Source organism: Macrosteles quadrilineatus, unplaced genomic scaffold (genome assembly GCF_028750875.1).
Source record: "Macrosteles quadrilineatus isolate MER2022 unplaced genomic scaffold, UCM_ALF_1.0 Scaffold_9__3_contigs__length_116548681, whole genome shotgun sequence".
Lineage (NCBI taxonomy): Eukaryota > Metazoa > Arthropoda > Insecta > Hemiptera > Cicadellidae > Macrosteles > Macrosteles quadrilineatus.
In genome coordinates, this window is record NW_026542602.1 from 116353653 (window position 1) to 116376716 (window position 23064).

The 23064-nt window shown below is 34.3% G+C and overlaps 1 protein-coding gene across 1 annotated transcript; it reads left to right on the forward strand.

Moving 5' to 3' along the window:
• The first annotated feature begins 3101 nt into the window (after window positions 1-3101).
• Window positions 3102-18280, forward strand: LOC129003761 (uncharacterized). The gene is made up of 4 exons (XM_054432057.1): window positions 3102-3144; window positions 13308-13426; window positions 14783-15116; window positions 16068-18280. The coding sequence occupies exons 1-4, from the start codon at window positions 3102-3104 to the stop codon at window positions 18278-18280; spliced, it is 2709 nt and encodes a 902-aa protein (XP_054288032.1).
• The last annotated feature ends 4784 nt before the right edge of the window (window positions 18281-23064 follow it).

Sequence of the window (23064 nt, forward strand, 5' to 3'; positions counted from 1 at the left end):
TTTGAACCATAATTTTTACAGCAATGGTAGTTGTACAATTCCGTTTAGCAATTATAAGGCTATAACATACTAAATGTAAAAAAATTATTTGAGCCATATTTGTAAAAATATAATTCTTTCCGTTATTTAATGGGTTTTATGGGGAATTTACAATTAAAAATATATTTCAAAAATATGACATGAGCACCTGGAGATACCTTGGATAAGTACCCACATACCAAATTTAATCATTACCGGACCACACGTGTGGTCTGTATAGCCCAGTGAATAAAGGTAAAAAAATACCCGTTGTCGCAACTAATTAGGGGAAAGCTGAATTTTTGCAGAGTGTTAGTATACCAAGTAGACAGTAGAAAATGTCAAAGTCCCGACCCCCACCCCTCTTGCTTTTCCCCCCACCCCCTCCCAAACATCGTATGAGCAGTACTCTGGTCAAATACTCATAGCTCGAAAACCAATATAGTTACAAACGTGATTCTTTCTTTATATTGCACCTAACAATATGGCGAACAAATTATACTCTATACATTTTTTATGTAGATAGCTTAGTTTAACCGTAATATTGATATAATTGCAAAAAATGTCTCTGCTAATTAAACAAATCTTACTTTAACCAAATATTTCTTTTTATCGTTACACAGTGGGAAGAAACGTCTCGGACAAAACTTATAGATATTTTAATTAGCTTTAATAATATGGGTCTATCTAGGCTATTTGATGACGTAGTTGCTTTATAGAGAGAGATTAAACAATAGCGGACACCGCACCGACGGCGTGGCACCGCTAGCCCTGGTGGTTCAGATGTCTCCTTGCGTCGGACTGCACGTACTTGTTTGTATACTGCACGTAAGCACGTTGTAACCTGTTTGTATACTGCACGTTGTAACTTGTTTGTATACAGTCCTCAGAACGTATCTTGATCTTGTTTAATACTGTTTCTGTTCGATGATAGTGGGCCATGTCGGCTCAGTTTACGTATAACCCTTGCATTGTGCGGTTCGTTGGGATTTTTTGTTTCGTCATAAAGTTGTATTTTGTGAACAGAAATACGATTGTGTTGAGCCAGGTGTAGTGCAATGCTAATATTTGTGCTGTTATGGATTTTTGGCCGGGATAAGTAGCTGGACGGAAACTCTTAAAACTGGTAAAAACTGCTTAAGTCTTAATTCAACCAATTTACATTTATTCAGTTAATTAGGCCTACTCTTCAGTTACTCATAATGACTGATTTAAACAAAATATGTGTTATATGTAATCAGGAGGTCAAAGATGACGGAGTAACTGTCACTAAGGGTATAAATACGTTAATAAAGTCCAGTATTGAGAGAAAGGACAAAATCCATGAATTACTTGCTAATGTCGATGTAATAAAAGTTCATTCTACATGCAGGCAAAATTATACCAGACCAAGCAACATTAAAGCAACATTAAAAGCTCAAAATACAGAACCTTCTACATCACAGCACTTTCTCAGAAAATTAGACAACACATTCGATTTCAAGCATGATTGTTTGTTATGTGGAGAACGTGCTGTTTTTGACGCTAAACTTCCATATAAATACCGAACCAAAATTCACGAGGTTTCAACTGTCGAAATCCTCAATTCTTGTGATGTTAGGAGTGATGATTGGGCCAGTAAAGTTAAATCTAGGCTTTTAGATGTAATTGATTTAGTTGCCGCCGAAGCGCGTTACCATGGGCAATGTTATAAGAACTTTTGTAAACCTAAAAGTAGTGAACAAAAGGTAGGACGGCCATTATCAGCAAACTCTACCGAACAATTTAACCTGCTTGCCAATTACCTTGAGAACGACAATGAGTGCCAGTATTCACTGAAAGAGTTACGAGAAATTGTAATTAAATTAAGTGGTTTTGATATAGATTATACTGATTATTATATTAAGTCAAAACTTGTAAATTTTTTCAAAGATAGGATAGTTGTGCATAATTTATCTGGAAAGAAAAGTATTCTGTGCATGTCACATACTAGTCAAAAATTTTTAGATTCTTGGTACAAAAACCGAGAAACCAGTACTGAAGAAGAACGCAAAAGAATAGTTAAAACAGCAGCAGAAATTGTTAGGGAAGACATACAAAAAATGAATTACGACTGTGGAAGGTATTCAAGTGAAAAGGAAGTAAGCACCATATCAAATGATTTGATTCCTGAAACATTGGCACTATTTACGTCTACAGTGACTAAAAAACGAACTGAAAACTCGAGCTCTGACATAAGTAGAAAACGTGCTGTGATTAACCATTTAATAATTTCCACTGTAAGACCAAGGTCCTTCTTATCGTCAATACAAACTTCTTTGTCTCTATATTTAAATAGAATGTATGGGTCAAAACATTTGATTGAGGTACTTTCTGCGCTGGGTGTATGTTCCTCATACAATGAAAGTGACAGATACATAAGGTCTTTAATTACTCATGGCCCTCCAGTCATAGAATCGGATTCCTTTACACAATACGTTTTTGACAACGCTGACGTTAACGTGAGGTCGTTAGATGGCTTGAACACATTTCATGCGATGGGAGGAATTGCGTGTATCACTCCGTCATCAAATGTCTCTATCACCTCAGAAGTACCTAGATTAGTTGACGGATCGTTTAAGGTTGCAGAGGAAATCCGTAAACGTTCATATGTCAAGCGAAAACCCAGTGGCTTAGCTCGTATTGTTATGGAAGACTTTTCAGATGCCATATCGTTGAGGAAAATAACTGCAAACACAGTATCCTTTATTCATCCACTTAATCTCTTATGGGTCAGTGGATGTAACACTCAACCGGGCTGGAATGGTTTTATGAGTGTTTCAACGAAGAAATTAAAAGGCCAGGACACTTCGTACATCATGGCTATTCCTTTTATAGACATTGATCCAAATAGCCCATCATCAGTGTATACAGCATTGTGTTTTGCATCTGAACAGTGTAGTAAGAACAAGGAAACATGTATTGTGACCTTTGACCAGCCACTATACTTAAAAGCAATGGAAATCGTTGCTGGCTCTGAAAATCAATCTGATTTGTCAAGGATTGTTGTAAGGTTTGGAGGTTTCCATTTGCTCATGTCGTACTTGGGATGCGTTGGGCGTATAATGGATGGCAGTGGAATAGAGTCATTGTGGGAGACTGTCTACGGTAAGGCAACGGTAAAACATATGCTTACCGGACATGCCTTTGCTAGAGCTGTGAGAGCATACATATTAACCTATGCTGCTATTGTTGAAAAAGTGACAGAAGATGAAGATATACGTGTAAGTGTGTTTTGTAATGAGATTCAAACAGTTTATGACCAACTTTATCAAGGTGATATTACTCAAGCAACAGCGTGTGATGACAAATCCGTTCAATCAGCCTTGACAAAGCTGACAGACCTCATCAATGTAAAGAAGTCTGAACAATAAGAAGATATCTTTGGTTAAAGTAAGATTTCTTTAATTTTCAGAGACATCTTTTGTATGTATATCAATATTACAGTTAAACTAAGCTATCTACATAAAAAATGTATAGAATATAATTCGTTCGCCATATTGTTAGGTGTAATATAAAGAAAGAATCACGTTTCTAACTATATTGGTTTTCGAGCTATGAGTATTTGACCAGAGTACTGCTCATACGATGTTTGGGAGGGGGTGGGGGGGAAAGCAAGAGGGGTGGGGGTCGGGACTTTGACATTTTCTACTGTCTACTTTATATACTAACACTCTGCAAAAATTCAGCTTTCCCCTAATTAGTTGCGACACAAAACCTTCATTGACTGGGCTAGTAGTTCTGTATACATCCATCCACTCACGCACCGCTTTAGTGCGGGTCCCAAAACGGATGTCTAAACCTAAAACTCATTATTAAAATTTGGACGAAAACAATAATTTCTCCATATACCTGGGGGGTAAAGTAAAAGATTCCAACAAAATATAACAAACATGCAATGAGAATATGATTGAAGTGATATAAATGTTGAAATAATTAAATAATTAAATTATTATGGTAAAACATTAGTATTCTATACTCATGCAACTAACCACAAATTGTAGAATGAACTTAATAAATAAGTTTTTATCTTGACATTGGACTGAGATAAAATACTTAAAAATCTCCTCGGCAACCTGTTTGTGATCATTTAGAGTTGTTTTGTTTTCCAATTCAACTTCGGTTACATTTTTCTTATCTGCTGTACCTATCACATTATTTTAAACCTTCCAATATTGAGAAGAATCCCCATGGCAATTATTAATTTTGTTCGGTAAAAATTCGTTTGTAGCAAAATCAATATCTTCTCTTAATTTGACACAGAACTCATTAAAATACTTGCCAAAATGTAAATCGAAAGGCCTTTTCCTATACAACAAATACAACTTATTTCTCTTCGAAATCCTATTGTATAAATTAGTATTAATCCATGGACTTAACGATTTAGATTTTTGAAATTGATTGTACTTAAAAACTAACTTAAAAATTTTGTATTACAGTACATAGTTTTCCATAAAATTTATCATAACAATAATTGTCATCATTTGAAAGCAAAGTGTCTTCCAATTTTTCATTTTGTAACTTTTCTATGAATAAAATAAAATATATTTTATCTTTTTGTTTGGGATTTGAAATTTCGGCATGAGAAAGAGTTTTGATTAGGGCCTAAGCAGGCATGCCAGCTGTTTTATTCGAAAACTATTCGAAATTTCACAACTTTAACCTTATTATCTTTGAAACAGTTAGGTTTATGAAAAAAAAAACACAAGTGTAAAATTGTCTTAAAATTTCATTTTATACCGGAATACATCACAAAATACAGGGCTTTCCATTAGAAAAATCAAGGTTGGTGGCCATATTGGAAAAAAGGCGGCTAAAATATTTTTTTCGACTTGACTACAATATTAAAAATAAAAATCCAAGGCATCTTACACTTTTACATTTTTTTGATATCTCTTATAGTTTTCGACTAAAGCAGCTGGCACACTTATATCAATCATCCTGTATAAGACTGAGTTGAGTTTTGCACTCAGCATGAATGAAAAAACTATACCCAATTAGTTCTCATATACTTTTACCTAACAAAACAAAGCCATTTGAAGTACATACTTCTTACATTTACAAGTGTTGATAAAGTCAAATGAGAGTGTAAATGTACTTATTATGCTAAATTATGTTTATCTTTTGAATAAAGTCAAGGGAGACACAAAACTAAACTGTGCACGACGAGGCCAGTGTCGATGTTTTGCATTCAAATGTACAATCTTCTACTCATGCCAGCCTTGTCTTGGGATTACTACAATTGGATGCATTCACGATTGTGATTGTGTCAACCAAGATGCAGGCAAACTGCATAAGGATTTGCAAGCAAAATGACTTTATGTAGAGGAAGCGTTTCGTAGACATCCTGCTTTGTTGCATTAATCTAGGTTTAATATTGTATAGCCATTGATAATGGTATCCATATTTAAAATATTAGCTTTATCTTCAAACCTAGTATAGCGTTTTTGTGAAATTTTAATATTGTTCTATAACATTTAAAGGAAAAGTTAATAACTTGTTAGTATGTTTAATAGGTTGGGTTCTTACATACATCGTGAACCCAATGGAAAATCACTAGGGACTAATAATGTAATCAATAAATAACTAAAGTTCAAATATAATATAAGAACACATAAGTAGAAGAGAAAGTAAGAAAAAATACCCCCGCCGCAGCAATACTGCAGACTAAGCGAATTTCCATTAACCTGATTGGATAATACTAAAATGCCTCCATAAAAATAGCACATTTATTTCCTATTTAAATAGAATTAGTTTAACGAGTACTTAGGTTTGCTGCAACAGGGAGGGTAAAAAAGATTTTTTTTATAAAATGATAATAGTTTAGTAAGAAATAAAAGTATTTTCCAAAATCGATCAAAATATGTTCATAAACAAGCAAACTACAACAGTTGACTTATTCTCCATAAGAATAACATGGGAATTTCAAAATTACAATTTGTTTGAATTTTCTCCGTAACAATTAGGCGCATAATAACGCTTCAATATACTAAATTATTTGGTTTTTTAAGCTCTACGAAATGGTTTAAAAAGAAATTGTGAAATTTCGTGTTTTTAGGGTCAAAAATGGGAAAAACATATTTTTACCCCATAAAACCCCCGATAAACCCCCGTTCCCATAGTCCGATCATGCTGGTTCGCGAACTCATTCAAGTTTATCCAGCCTTACACCTTCAAACCAAATTTTATCAAAATCGGACAAAAATTACTCAAGTTATCGTGCGGATGGACATATATATATATATATATATATATATATATATATATATCTATATATATATATATCTATATATATATATATCTATATATAGATATATAAAAATTTGAACGAATGGTGTTTTTGGCCTCTGGGGACATCAAAATGAAAAAGTAAATCGGTCCCGGGCTTAGGTCTTACCATGAGACCTACGGTAATAGCTACTTCCCTATAGGGAAATTCGCTAAAACGTCCCCCACAGTACGAACAAGGGATTGTGGGAGTCGACTGCAGCACTATCAACAACAACTTCACTGATACAGTCCGCCATTTTGTTGACTGTCGTTAGTTGGTGTTAAGATCTTTTTGTATCATGCCATAATATACAACAGGGTTTCTATAAAATAATGGTGAGGTTTGAACTGTCTGTAAAACGATTACAAGACCAATTAGATATTTCATATTGATACCCCTGGATCCGTTAGCTCACACAGTTTCGTTTACATTAATTGAAACAGCTGTGTTGGTTGTTGTGCTAATCGACAACCTACTTATTCTTTTAAATAAACTTCAAGTTGTATTTTCTTATAATCATGCTTTCCGTTAAAAAGCTAAGTGTGTAACTAAGTAAACTAACGTCAGTGCCTCTAGTTTAACGAGGATGTCAAAAACATAGTTTGTAAAAAAAATCTAAATTTAGCCCATCTAATAGAATGAACCAGAGATGCAGTCTCCATTATAACAAGAGAAATGTTGCTCTTGTGGGCTGAAATAGATCATCAATAGATGGCTGTAGAGCAATAAATGGTTGTAATGTTGAAGCCTATTAGCTAAATATACACTCGTTTTGATGTCAGGAATTCAACAAAATAAATTCTTTTTTTTGTAGCATTTCTCGTTTTCTTTTTATTTCATTATCCCACCATTATTTTATGAAAACTCTGTATTATAACATAAAAATACAACATTTATTGTGTAATAATTAGGGTTTTTTCTAGAAATAGATTTTTATGTCAGTGGTTATCAACAACACAAGTGTAACAATCCCTATTAGGAACAAACCCAGACAGTAATGTTAAAAACGTTTACATCTATTAACAGTTACTTTTTTATCAATTTAAATTAATGTCCCGCATGAATTATTTTATGAATGCCTATAGACTGATCCTAATAATTATTTTGATTTAGATATATTATTTTAAAAACTTTATCAGTTAAAAATAATACTGTGAAACAAGGGAACCCCCCCCCCCTTCTCTTTTTTCTAAGTATAAAATATAAACTTCAAACAAAATTGAGAGAGATCCTAGCAGATTCTTTGACCTGCAGTTTAATCCCAATCTCTGAAGATCTTTACGGCGTCAAATGGGTTTACGGTCACCTCTGTAGCGTCGTAAAGGCATTCAGGTTTGTTGCAACGTTTTATATTTTTTGGGTTCAAATAATTTTTAAAGAGGAACAAAAAAATCAGGGATTTGTATTGAAAAAGTTAATCTAGTTTCAAATATTAACAAAGGAAGTTTTAAATATCTGTAAACCCGTAAATCACGACCAAACCAATAGGTTTCGCTGTTCTATGAACGGAATGTACACTATTTAAATTGATTTACTGTATAAAAAAAACCTCTGAGAAAACTAATTATTCACAAACCGTTAATCACTTATAATTTAAATTGAAACGTCTAGTTTCAGTAGACTTGCGTGGGTTTCAAAATACAAGCAAAGTGAGTTACAATAACAAGAGAATGCAGAATGGTGAGTTTTGAAATCAATTTGATTACATAACATGTCCTACATAAAATATATTATCAATGAGATCAATTAAGGAGGGCAACATAGCAGATTGAGCTTGAAATCGTACCAGTAGATGTTATATCCATCATTATATTAGTAAATAGGTTAACTAGATACTATCCATCAAAACAGTCTTAGCTCAATACTTAAGAAAATAAGCAGATAAGTATCTGATATCCATCAAGTAAAAGAAGTGAACGAGCAATCAAAATTTCTGCTCTTTAAGCTTGATTACCTATTCCTGTTGTTGGTTGCAATGTTGTAAGAACCTAGCATGTTTCAGGAGTAGACCTTATTGCCTCATATGTGTCAAATAATGGACTTTCATGAAAAGTCATGGGTTTTATGAAAAAAGGAGCATACGATTTTGAGTTAAAACAGGAAATTGACTTGTTCTAACCGTTAAAGACAAAACAACATTTTAAATACAAAATTTGTTTAGATTTACAGGCAATTCTTGTTACAATCTCCAGACAAATAGTAATGTATAAACAATGCTGACCTTAATGTTAAGGTTTACTAAAAAGTTAAGTTAACCTAATTTAGATTACCAAATACGGAAGTGTCAATGGTTCAATAGAATTTGAATTCCTTATCATAACTATATCGATAATACCCTCAGAAAAGTACAATAGATAACAATTTATATGAAGACGACTTATACATATTTGTGAGTCGTAGGAAGCAATAATTTCTCAAGAAAAAAATAATATGAAAAGATGTACATCCTTTGAATAAAAGCATTTTAAGTAGACATTAAAAACCTCGGTTATAAGACAATACCAGCCGGTACAAATCAACAAAAAAACATTTTTAAATTACACAAAAACCTCGAAATTAGCTCATCAATCATTTTATTAGATGAAAGGCTTAAACCACGGAAAGATACATGAATACACAAAGAGGTGTGCTTTGAGTGCATCGTATAATGTCGAAAGGTGCTGAGTGTTGTCACTTTAATGTGGTGAGCTCAAAGCATTTGAATCAAGCACTTAGCTTCAACACTTTAAAGCAATAACCCAGACACTTAATGTGTGTTCGTCTCGACTCTACAGCTTATGTTAAATCACTTCTGAATACTAATGTTGCATATACTCAAACCTTTACTCATCCAAGTTTTAAAATTGCACGTTGTAATAAAACACTTTTCATAATATATATAATATAGCTTAATACATTTGAATTTTAAATAACACCTTCAATTTTGTTAGTCCTACAATGCAAATTGGTTCCCTTTGCTACACAACCTTTATGTTAAGTATTCACTTAAAGAGATGTTTTAAAAAAAATAATAAATAAATATGTTGATCAGGATAATTTTAGAGATACACTGGTGCAATCATTTCAACTACCCTCCGTTGGGTATGAGTAACAAGAGTCCCATCAAATGTAGCTGGTTACGCACACAATTATAGATTTCAACAACGTAACTTCAGATATACATATAACCCTATCCAAACCTTTACACGCATTAACATAAATTAAATTATTTTTAACTTTACGTAAAATCCCCATTCCTATATGGCCACCGTCACAGCTATGGTTGTGCTCAAAATCGGTTCAACAGATAGTTAAACAGTCAACTCCGCAACTAATTATGTATGAAAGGATTCCTGTTTGCTATTTTAAGCACCGTAAGTTATGTTTACCTCTCTAATTACTCTGTTTGATGATATTATTAATTGGACGTTGGGTGTGATTCAATTAGTTTCAAAATTCCATTTACTCGCGTAAAGTTTATATTTAATTGGAAACACATAAGTATTGACTGAAATATTTACTCTTATTCATCCAATCTAACACATTACTAGGCGTGGATATTTCTCATATCTTCTAAGCACTAGTGTAGTAGTCAACAAGATAAAACCTCTTTATATCACATATATAAGTCCTAACGAATTATAAAAAATTGTCCTTGTTTTTGTAACTTTAGAACATAGTTTCAAGATGGGTTGTTGATTGTTTATTATATCCACCAACAAAGTACATACACCCGTAAGCCAATATAAAGCGTTTGTGGCACACCCATATCCCTTTACGACGGCTGTAATCGTAAACCCTCTTGACGCCGTAAACGATCTTCAGAGACCGGACTGAAACTGTCAGAGAATCAGCCAAGATATGTCTAATATTTGTTTGAAGTTGGATACCTCATATTCCCAAGCCAACAGAGACGACTTTCATAAACTGGCCATTACCAAAAATAAACTTTTCATGTAGTAAAAAAACTTTTGAAATAGTAAAAGAGTATGCTTTGTACGTAATAATAAAATATGTTATTTGCATGCTTTCTCGATATATTAATGCTGTGAAATCCTTTTATGTCTCGTTAAATTCTATATTGAAATGTAAAAAAGTTGTACTGTCGTCCATGACATGCTACAAAATTAGAGCATCCAGTACCAAAACTTTGTTGCAAGCTGTAATGGACAGCTTAACATTTCAAACACGGAACGGAACCAGTCGGCTATTAAAAGGACATGAATGTGATTGCAGTAAAAACTGCTGGAAATTAAGCCTTTTTTGTCTAAAATATCAGGCACATAATCGTTTATTTAATCAATAATGGTCTTAAATTAGGGGACGTCCGAATCAATCACTGTAAACTAAATTCCTCCCTACAATACCAACTATTGAAATGTGATATATTAATTAAATAATTATCAGTATGGACAAAAGACTAAAAACTTACTGGCTACAATGTATCAGACAAAATAATTTTGTTTAAAGAGATTGTAAAAAATAGTTATATGGTAAAATTTCGTAGTCAAATCATAGTATATCTAATGGCAACTTTGTATTGCAAATATTTATTTTTTCATTCTAAGGCTTATAAATGGTATAACCTTTGAAATGTTATACTTATAATTAGGGTGGAAGTAATAAATAAACAAACACAACTAACTTACGGGATGAAACAATTTTGGATTGAAACCAGCATTAGAGGGAAAAACTAGCTTAAAGCACCTAAGTAATTAATTTAAAATTTAAAAATATTCAATACATGCAAAACATGCAATTTAATGCATGCAGTATAAGAAACTAATACTTATTGTACGAGGTTATACGAGGTTGTACGAGGTGTATGAGGTATTTGCTTAATCTGCTTAGTATAAATATTGTCTTTGAGGACAGAAGATTGGTTTCGGATATCTAGGGCAGTTTTGTTGCAGCTTATAGCATCAGATCTTTGGGTTTCAGTTATGACTAGTATTTAGTTTTCTCAACATGCAGTTCTAGTTTCTTGGGCACAAGTTTTATGCTTATATTTTGTTTGTTAAATGTTTCCAAAATACTTTTGTTACACGACAACTTTTATCAGCGAATTTCCCATATTGAATCGTTTAATTCAATACTAAACCACATGAATGTTGACTGGTTGAATGTTTGTGCTTGGTAATTAGTACAACGGGCTATTACCATAGGTCTCATGGTAAGACCTAGGGCAAATGACTCCAAAGGTAAAAACATCATCCGTTCCATTTGGAATATATTTATTTAAATGTGTGTCCAATAGCAGAAAAATATCCAATTATGGCGACATTTGGTACAAACATGTAACTATGGGATACTGTAGGTTATGGAGAAAAATTGGTTTCCCAATTTTAGACCCCAGAACATAAGACTTATAAAAATAAAAAAAATATTTTGTAGAGCTTTAACAAATCATTTAATAGCTATAGCGCTGTATCCCTAAACAGTTACGGAAGAAATTCCATAAAACCAAAAATTTTGAATTTCCATGTTAAAATAAATAAAATGAAAAGGAATAAATAAACTGTTGTAGTTTGTAAGTTTATGGATATATTTTTAAATTCTGGCATACTTGTTTATTTTTTTATAATAAGCCATCAATATTTCACAAAAAAAAAAAACACCTTATAACCTTCTCTGCAGCAACTTGAGTATTGATCTAAATTGATGTAATTTAAACTTAATAGGGGTTTACATAGAACTGACTAACAATAGAACAACCATAAGATAAAACAAGTTAGAAGTACAGTACTCTAACATTGCAATTGTCTGTCACAGTAACTTTGTTAATTAAACTACTTCTCCGGCCAGGTAGATTGATGTCTAAAGGCCACAGTTTTATTTGATTTGTCTGTCTGTCTGTCTAATTTCCCCTACCTGATTTTATACTCTGACATGAAAATCTGAATGGAAATTGTACTTAACATATTTGATTTCTACTGATTGTTTTCATCACAAACTGCGATGTGGATTTATTGTAATCAAACAACCCTTGGCCAATTTAGTAGTCAGTTAGGTTTCCAGAGCAAATACAAGCTGACTCAGCTGTAAATGTCTACTCTGGACAGATTGGGTATTACAATAAGATTTCCTGGGGAGATATTGCTCAAATTGCTCCTAACTTACTACAATAGCGCCAAACTGCTGAATTGTCGAGGGAACTATTCTCCAGATTTTGTCAAAATGACAATTCTAACCTCAGTTTTTATCGAGATATAGTTTGTCTAATTAAGTAATATTGGCTAGTACACAGTGTAACTTTATAAATATTTTTAGTTAAAAAGCGTTTCCACGTAGGGTTACCAAATATTTTTACTTACATTAAAAAAGAAAGTCAAATAATAAATGTTGTTTAGAGTAATATAAACAATTATTAATTGATTTTGTAAAACTAAATTAAAACAATTAAATTAATCATGATATACATTAAACTCATTAATTCGATTCGAATATTCGTAAACCTTTAATAGGCCTACTGTATTGTTGTTTATAGAAACTTTATTCTTTACTTAATTTAGTCAAACAACAATAATTTTGCCGGTTAAAATCAACCGGAAAAAGTTTTTTTTTTTTTTTATAAAGTCTAGTAGCAGAAATATGTTTTCCCCTTTTTTAAGAAATTGCCAACTAAGGGCTTACATTATTGGAAAGAAAATATACGTTCTCTCTTTCTCACCTAGCCTCTATGTTAAATTGAAGCCTTCTGGGGGTTTTTATGGTTTGAATATCAGCAGGGTGGTTAATTTTCATATCCATTTATTCATATAAACGTTTATTTCCTGTTCCGTATTCAAGCGCTACCTAGATATTTCCAGACGTTTCATATCATACAATAACCTTTGTCCTGTCACGTGATGTCTGGAAACCCCAATCTCGCCCCAGTTCGCTTGCATTCATGCAACTACTAACATGTCCCCGGCACAACTAACTCCCAATTGCTGCTCTCATCTCTTAACCCCAAAGTATATTTAATTATTATTAGTGACACATATTAAAAGTAAAAGTGAACTATTGAACATTTGTGAAGTGAAACACTACTACTGCCGGTCCGGGTCTGTGTACGAGCAATACGCAATAGCTGGCCAGCAGAAGAAACTCGTGTACGTCTACCGGCTTCGTCTTCTCAACACTTCAGTTAAAAGGAAGGTACCTCATCAATCTCATTATTGTCTGTTAATTAATTAGTGACAATTTTTTAATATTGCTCTTTCACTATACAGTCCATTTGAACATTTTTAGGCAAGTTTACCCCACATCCGCTGGTCCTGTCGAGTCGGACGAAAATCTTATCATTAATAATATATTGTGCTTTTATTAGCCTAGCTACTGTAACTGTTAAAATTGTACAACTAAACTCTAAAAAGTGTCACTTCTCTAAATAATTAGAGCAGCATTTGTATTCCCCATTATTAGTTTTGGTGAATAAATAATATTTTATTCCATTCCCCTGTGCCATCTCAGACGTGAATATTTCATGTTAGTTTCATGTTCATGCCCTCCCACTGCTACATGAATCACGTCATATTTCCTTTCAACTAGTATTTGAAATCAGGAATTAGTTAGGATATTTAATATTTTCTCTAAGTTTCTCAATCAATTCACCATATCAATTATTGTCATTAACAATAATTTTTGTCTGCACTTTGTTTCGTCCTTAATTTTCTAACATATTTTCACTTATCAGAAAGTCAGCCATTTTATATTTTCTGTCCTTGCGATGCACCTTGGTAGCGAACTTCTCCACTAGAGCGCTCTGCCTACAGTATGCACGTCGCAAGAACCAATGAGCGTCGAGATTCGTAAAACAGAATAAATCGCCCAATGATATTGCTTCTTCAAATTGATCATATGTAAAACTCAGTTTCAAGCACAGGAAATCAGCTGACTGAATATAAAACACACTCCAGCTACATACAGCTGTGTGAATTGAATCAAAATATAAACGTAACCTTCAAGTTTATTTATTTACATCTTGGAAAATATTGTATTGTGTGAATATTAAACGAAATATTAGTGGTTGAATCGATTCTTGTCTACATTAAGGATATTGCTCATAATAAATACTTCCCTACTCAATTTATTCTGCGAAAATACTGATTCAAATTAAATGACTTGTGTTAAATAGACTTTACTTTTATTTACTATGTCTATCCTGGGTCTGATGGTAAAGTGAAATATAATTTTACATTCATTATTTCTTATAGAGTGAATGTAAATGAATTGATTGATTCTGAGCTATTAATTTGCATTATTGTTAGGTCTAAGACTTGGAGTTATTTTGATATTTAGGTGTTGGTGAATATTTACGTAGGCCTAAACTTATGATAAACTTAGGCCTATAGCTTACTCTTTTGATTACATAAATGGTCTGTTAAAATGAGATTCTCTACACTAGAGAAAAAGGCAAAACTTGTCAAAAATAGGCTTCAGAAAATAAGCAAGTTTGTGTCAGCCCAAATTACTCTCTCAGAAACTCAATCATTAAATGTTGTTTCCATTCAGCGCTTACACAACTATGATGATGAAGTTAGAGGTTTATTCTCTGATTTTAAAGCTTTATTCGATAAAGTGGTTTATGATGATCCTGGTTCTGATTATGACGAAACTGAAGCATGCTCTATGCAAGATGAAATTTTGGACTTGTACATTTCTCTGATCAGTGACTTGAAAATAGTGTTACCTGCTAAAACTAAAGAAGTAACACCTCCCACCCAACCATCTCTACGACTGCCCAAATTTGAGTTGCCCAAATTCAGCGGTAACTACGAAGAATGGGTTAGCTACTACAATATTTTTGAGGCGTCTATTAATAGGAATGAAACTTTGGCCCCTGTGAGTAAGTTCCAATATCTGCTTAGTTCTTTAAGTGGTGAACCCTTAGATTTAGTAAAGAGCTTAAGCATAACTGCAGAAAACTTTGATGTTGCACTTAGGCTGCTTAAGGATCGCTATGATAACAAAAGGCGTGTTGTAACTCAGCTTGTTACAAAAATCATTGATTTGCCATGCATAAGTAGTGGTTCTCTCAAAAGTCTCCAACATTTTCTCACAGTTTATAAAGAGAACACTCAAGTTTTGAAAAATCTCAACCATGACATAACAGCTGAAAATACTCTGCTTGTCCTAACGCTTTTGAAAAAGTTACCTACTGATTTAAGAAAATCTTTTGAGGATTCTCGCAGCACAAACAATGACATACCTGCAGTAAATGATCTAATTCAATTCCTTGAAAGAGAATTTAAACGATTAGAAGGAGCTAGTATCGGTCTTGGTCCCTCAGCTAACGCAAGATACCCTTCAGTGCAAAAGACTCAATCTAATAGTTATAGGCCTAAACCTCTTCGAGATAGTAAACCGTACTCCTCTCAAGCTAAAACAGCTTTCGTCACAGTGACTAACACTTGTAAGTTTTGTCAAGCATCCGATCACAATATATACAAGTGTCAAGCCTTTCAGGCTAAAAGTAGAGGTGATAGAGTTGAATTCACTTGTAAAAATAATCTATGCGCCAACTGCCTAGGCCATCTACATGATACTAATAACTGTCCTTCTCATAGAGTGTGTCGAATTTGTTCAAAGCGACATCACACTCTCTTACATGACTCAACTCCCACACAACAGCAGCCAAGTTACCCAACCAAGGTTTTTGAAAAAAAATATGGTAAGCCGCCTACAAATAACGCACCCCAAAGCCATGTCACCGCACCAGTGAATAAAAGTGCTCTTGTAGGATTGTCTAGCCAGTTAAACCCAACTAAAACAACAATTTTACTTGGAACATGTTTAGTTCAGGTGTTTTCCAAAGATGGTCAGCAAACTGTACTCCGTGCTGTGCTCGACTCTGCATCTCAACTTACATTGATATCTGAAAGAGCTGTTCAGCTCATCAGTGCCTCCCGTACTCGAGCACATGATGAAATCCAAGGAATTTCTGGCTCACTAATTCATTCTAGAGGAATAGTGCACATTGATATATCTGCAGTTAATGGTCAACGCTTAGCCTACCATCATCCATGCTTGGTTTTGAATCGTATCACTTCACCACTGCCTCAGATCCCAGTCTCACCTCAAGTGAAGGGATCTTTAAATGATTTTGTTCTTGCAGACCCCTGTTTTGACAAACCTGGAGAAATTGATCTATTGATCGGAGCTGATTTATTCGCTCTCTCACTGACTGGTGAGCAGCACTTCTTAGGCCATAACCTGCCCCAAGTTTTAGGAACTATATTCAGATTTGTTGTAATGGGCATAGCTCCTGTTGCTACATCTGAGTTATCAATCCCAAAAACTGTTTCTTTTCTCACTACACATGATGGAGACCTTCACAGTTCACTTCAAAGGTTTTGGTCAATCGAAGAACCCCCGACATGTGTCAAGACTCAGTCAGAAGAAGATGTTCTCTGCTTACAGCATTTTGAAAGAACCCATACACGTGATAACTCTGGTCGATATGTTGTTAAGTTACCGAAAAGACCAAATCATCCACTATTAGGTGAATCTTGTAGTACAGCTCAACTTAGACTTAAAGCGATGGAAAGAAAATTTGCTGCTCAGCCCGAATTCAAAGATTTATACTCCGAATTTATGGATGACTACATCAAATCAGGTCACATGAGTGCATGTGAGCAACCCCTTTCTGGTGAATGTTACTATTTACCCCATCATGGAGTATTTAAGGAGAATCCCCCTAATTCCAAAATACGAGTCGTATTTGATGGTAGTTCCAAAACAAATAATGGCGTCTCCCTAAACGATATCCTCATGCCTGGCCCTAAGTTGCAGAATGATATTAGTGATGTCTTGCTGTACTTTAGGTGTCACAAGTTTTTGTTCACTTGTGATATACGACAGATGTATCGCCAGATTCTGGTGGCTGAAGATGACAAGAAATATCAGTTAATCTTTTGGCGATCCAACCCTGATGAATACCTTCAAGTCTTAAAGCTAAATACCGTCACCTACGGTCTCAACTGTTCCCCGTTCATTGCGATCAGAACATTACAACAATTGGTCAAAGATGAGGGTCACTCATACCCCAAGGCGTCTGAGATTCTAACTAAATCAATATTTTATGACGACATCATCGCTGGAGCAGAAAGTCTTGATGAAGCTTTGTCTGCACAGAATGAACTCAAGAACTTGCTCGCTAGAGGAGGTTTTGAACTCCGAAAATGGATTAGCAACGCACCCCAACTATTGGACCAAGTCCCAATTGAACACAAAGAGACTCCAGTGGAGTTAACTGAAAATAGTGAAGCCTTCTTCAGTGTCCTAGGTCTAAAATGGACTCCAGAGTCTGACATGCTTTCTTACAAGGTTAAGGATGTTGAAATAAGTGCTATACTTACAAAGAGAAGACTATTATCTACAATCGCTAAACTGTACGATTTACCAGGATTTCTTACACCCGTAATTTTCTGGGCAAAAACACTTATTCAGTATCTCTGGACAACAGGGCTAACTTGGGATGAACCTGTTCCAAATGATGTTAGAACCAAGTGGCATTCATTCTTAGAAGAACTCCCAATAATTCAAGAATTAAGAATTCCACGCTACATTTCTACTTCTCTGCATACGGCTGTGCAACTCCACGGCTTCAGCGATGCTTCAGAGAAAGGCTACGCTGCTGTTGTCTACCTTCGTGTCACTGACTCTCAAGAGAATACAAGGCTCTATCTCATCGTCTCTAAATCAAAAGTCGCTCCTTTGAAAAGAATTTCTCTGCCACGGCTTGAACTTTGTGGCGCTCACTTACTGGGAAAACTTCTTCAATATTCTTCAAACATACTCTCTGCTCATATGAAGATTGAATCAATCTATGCTTGGTGTGACTCCACAATTGTCCTAACCTGGATATGTACTCTTCCATACCGCTTGAAAGTCTTCATTGCCAATCGTATTTCAGAACTCCAAGAATTGGTCTCTCCTCACTCATGGAATTATGTCAAATCTCAAGACAACCCGGCAGATTGCGCCACTCGTGGTCTTTCACCCTCTTAACTTGTGACTCATCATTTATGGTGGAATGGACCGGAATGGTTACAGTCATCGTCAGATTCTTGGCCTAAGCCAAAATTCACACCTGTTATTGATGATGACACTCTTGAAATAAGGCCAAATCCTCTAAACGTTCTAGCAACCACAGAGAAGATTAAACTCACTGATTTTGATGTACTAGAAAAATATTCATGTTTCAGGAAACTTGTAAATGTCATGGCATATATATTGCGATTCATTCATAATCTGCAAGCCAATGATCCCCGCATCGGACGACTTACTTGCCAAGAAACTTCTTCAGCGAAATTAAGAATTTTCAAACTCATACAAAATACATCATTTAAGGATGACATCTCTGCTCTCAAAAAGGGATCTCAATGCAGCTTAAAACTTGCTCGTTTATCCCCATATATTGATGACAGTGGAATAGTGCGAGTAGGCGGCAGGTTGAAACATTCCAACCTTACACAAGATGCGAAACATCCAGTTTTGTTACCTAAATCTCACTGTGCTGTCAAACTGTTGATTATGCATTATCACCTAAAGCATCTACACGCAGGCCCTCAATTGCTGCAGTCTATTCTGTCTCAAGAGGTTTGGATATTATCAGCCCGCAGCGTGATAAGATCTGTGATTTTCAAGTGTCAAAGATGTTTCAGACTTAAGCCTGTAAACAAACCTCCACTGATGGGAGATCTTCCTGAAACTCGATTAAAACCTGTAAGGCCATTCTATCACACTGGCATGGACTATAGTGGACATTTTGACATTAAAGTTCATTCAACTAGGAACACTCAACGGGTAAAATCATACCTCTGCCTCTTTGTATGTTTTGCTACGAAAGCTGTGCACCTAGAAATTGTAACAGACCTATCTGTAGACTCCTTCATAGCTGCACTAAAACGTTTTGTTTCTCGTCGTGGATTGTGTGCCCACTTATACTCAGATTGCGGAACTAACTATGTTGGAGCCTCAAAGCAACTCATGAAAACTTTTCAGAATTTCATCAAGGAATCAAACACTAAAGATGCTCTTAACAACTTCGCGTTAGATCACTCAATAAATTTCCACTTTCAACCACCAGCCGCTCCCCACCAAGGAGGCCTATGGGAGAGTGCTATAAAAAGTTCTAAATATCATCTGAAAAGAGTCATAGGCGATAGAGTTCTAACACTAATGGAAATAATAACACTCGCCACACAGGTGGAGGCTGTACTAAACTCGAGACCTTTGACAGCGTTATCCGCAGATCCATCCGACATCTCAGCCCTTACTCCGGGCCATTTTCTTATCGGCACTTCTCTTGTGGCAGTACCGGAACCAAATCTTGAAGAGGTTCCCGAAAATCGTCTCAACCATTGGCAAACTGTACAAGCCCTACATCAACGCTTCTGGCGACGTTGGCATCAAGAATATTTACATCAGCTACAACAAAGAAAGAAATGGGAAAAGCCCAACAAGAATCTAGAAGTGGGTGATCTCGTTATAATTCAGGACCCTAGAACACCACCACTACTTTGGCCTCTTGGACGCATAGTGAAGACTTCGCCTGGATCAGACGGCATCGTCCGAGTTGTCACCATCAAGACTCAGCGGGGAACCTTCTGTCGTCCTGCTACCAAGGTGTACCCGCTCCCCTGATCTCATTATCAGACCAAACAAAATGTTTATTCTATTTTCAAACATATTTCTATTTCAATGTTATGTATATATATTTAATCTATGTTTCTTATATTTCAATGTCAATCTTTATTCATTATGTGTCACTTTGTAACTTTCTCAATGTTTTGAACCATGTATGGTTCAAGGCGGGCGGCATGTTCCGTATTCAAGCGCTACCTAGATATTTCCAGACGTTTCATATCATACAATAGCCTTTGTCCTGTCACGTGATGTCTGGAAACCCCAATCTCGCCCCAGTTCGCTTGCATTCATGCAACTACTAACATGTCCCCGGCACAATTAACTCCCAATTGCTGCTCTCATCTCTTAACCCCAAAGTATATTTAATTATTATTAGTGACACATATTAAAAGTAAAAGTGAACTATTGAACATTTGTGAAGTGAAACACTACTACTGCCGGTCCGGGTCTGTGTACGAGCAATACGCAATAGCTGGCCAGCAGAAGAAACTCGTGTACGTCTACCGGCTTCGTCTTCTCAACACTTCAGTTAAAAGGAAGGTACCTCATCAATCTCATTATTGTCTGTTAATTAATTAGTGACAATTTTTTAATATTGCTCTTTCACTATACAGTCCATTTGAACATTTTTAGGCAAGTTTACCCCTCATTTCCATTTATTAAACAGTACTACATTTTTCATTCTCCGTAATGTTACTGAGTGTTTTCATACTCTTCAGCTTGTTTAGAACATAAAGGCAAACGTGTATCGTGTATGCATAACAAGTTAGTTAAGATATACATGTATTACAACAAACAAAATATGTACACTTAAATAAACAAAATTACAATAAAAACTAGGAAACTAGATTTTAACAAAATAGAAATGAAAAGAAGTTTCTTTAGTAATTAAGAATGGGTTTTGCATAAGAATGTATTTTTATGTAGACATAAAAATAATAACGCTTCTCAGTGTATACTAATCAAGTATTATCAAGAAGTTATCATGAATCTGTTGATAAATAAACTAAATGTTGTATTACATAAATCATTTACCAAAGTCGATTCAGAGTTTTTCTTATGCCGATGTGTAGTAATAAAACGTTTCAAGCTAATAGCTTTAAATGGTTCCAATAGTATTAAGATTTTGTAAAGCTTACATTAGTCGAGAGAAAGAGGTGGTATTTATTATGATTCTATGATATTAATAGTTGGAGTATTGACGTTCTTAAAGACCACACTATGTCGTTGAATACTTTACACATTGTAATTTAGGTAAAACAATTACAAACAGAGTATTAAAATGTCTCATTGATGTATATTGATGCTACAATCAGATTCGTTGTAGCTACATAAGAACACTAATAGTGTAAATGTTGCTCGAAATTGAGCAATTGCAAAGAAGTAAAGTAGTGATTTAAAAACAAATAACTTATTAAAAAAACTAATAAAAGTCATAATTTCCGATGAGTTTAAAAGACTCAAATTATAGATTACGTACATATAATCCATATAATCAACATTTATTGTAAATATTATATTAATTTTTAAAAGCTGATCTGGTTTTTTAGTGTATTCTACAACTTATAGCCATATTAGGTTGTCCATGTTGATTTTCGTCAATGATAAAGTAGTCTGCATGGTAATACCCATTGTCGCCAGTACGTTTACAAATTTCAGCGATAACATTTTGTTTACATTACTTATGAACTGCCTGATTGTCTGCATAACCTCTCTTTCAAAATTGTATTTGCTTCAATTGGAAATAATTTGGCTAGTTCTACTCAATTATATACGTGTATATTCAATGGTTATATTTACCTGAAAAAATGTAGAATTGAAAGGCCTAACGGTTTTTTGTTTCCTTTAAATATGAATAACGCAAATCCTTCAATAAAAGTTTTATTAAGGTTTCTTGGATGTAGTCATATTATTTTAAAAATCACTCGACTTTTATGAAAATATATATTTAATTTCCTTGCCATACCAGTTTTATTCAGCCTTGGAGTGTTTTCCTTTGCCAATCATCTTGAAGTTGAGTCCGTGTTTCCTCAAATTAGTAACACTTCGGCTAACATCCTTGTTCATTGTTTGTAGGAATCTTCATATTGTAGGTGTTCTTCATTAAATAGGAGGTAAACAATATCAAATTGCCCGGGCTTTCTCGATTTTTTATATTGTAAATTAAAGTAGTAAATATTTAATTTAAACAAAATCAGTAAATGTACCCTTTCGTTAAATTGAAAAATAAATAACAGCAATTAAATTATACAGCTGATCAAAACTTAAACAATTATGTTCTTCATAAGGATAACATGTGAAATTCCAAAGCCATTGGGGCAGTGCACAAGAAACTTTTTCAAAAAAGGAAGGTCAGTTTGCAAATCTACGTGACACGCTCTTTCCAATGAGACGTCAATGGATAAAATCGGTTAAGAAATTGGGAAAGAGTTCAACCGACAAACTTCGTGTTCGCGTATTAATTATATAGATTAGACTGTTGTCATTGCAAGTAACTATAACTCTTGGGACTTAAACATACAACGGGTTGTATACTATTCAAGAAGGATAGTTGAATTGGATTCAATTTTAGTTAAGAAATAAAATGAGCTATTATATGTAACATCACAACCCTACTTATGACTTTGTAACTCAAACATAGAAGTAAAAGATAATGTTATAAAAACTAATGCCAAGTGGATTGTAAATTGTGAAATACAAAGTAAGTAGAACTTGAAATTATCCTAGGAATACCATGAACAGTTTACCAAATTAATATTAATTGTTTTACAAACCATCTCATGGACTAAAACTTGTTAGTATTATTGGTCGTTAAATTGCAAGTTAGTTGTGATTGCAATTAATATATTTAATACTAATTTGTAATGAACTGTTTTTAATATGTTCGATCACACAAAATGTTAAGAATATATCCTAAATATGTTTTAAAAGTTATGATAGCAGAGACTATTACGCTATTTGTAATTGTCACAGACACTGTAAGCTATGACATTTCACAGAAACATGTGTTAGTGCCATTTCTAACATCTTTATGGAGCTCTCAGGTTAATTAACAAGGGTGCGGCTTTTAGCAAACGTATATGCTTGGTAATTAATGTAATTAACTTTATTTAAGGTTACAAGAAATCCTTCACTATTTTTAA

What these genes read in the sequence shown, in the direction of transcription:
- LOC129003761 (XM_054432057.1), top strand. Translation starts at nt 3,102, where the DNA reads ATGGATGGCAGTGGAATAGAGTCATTGTGGGAGACTGTCTACG. An exon ending in ATTGTGGGAGACTGTCTACG is followed by an intron (nt 3,145 to 13,307) that starts GTAAGGCAACGG and finishes ACATTTGTGAAG; the next exon opens with TGAAACACTACTACTGCCGG. An exon ending in ACACTTCAGTTAAAAGGAAG is followed by an intron (nt 13,427 to 14,782) that starts GTACCTCATCAA and finishes GTTTCCATTCAG; the next exon opens with CGCTTACACAACTATGATGA.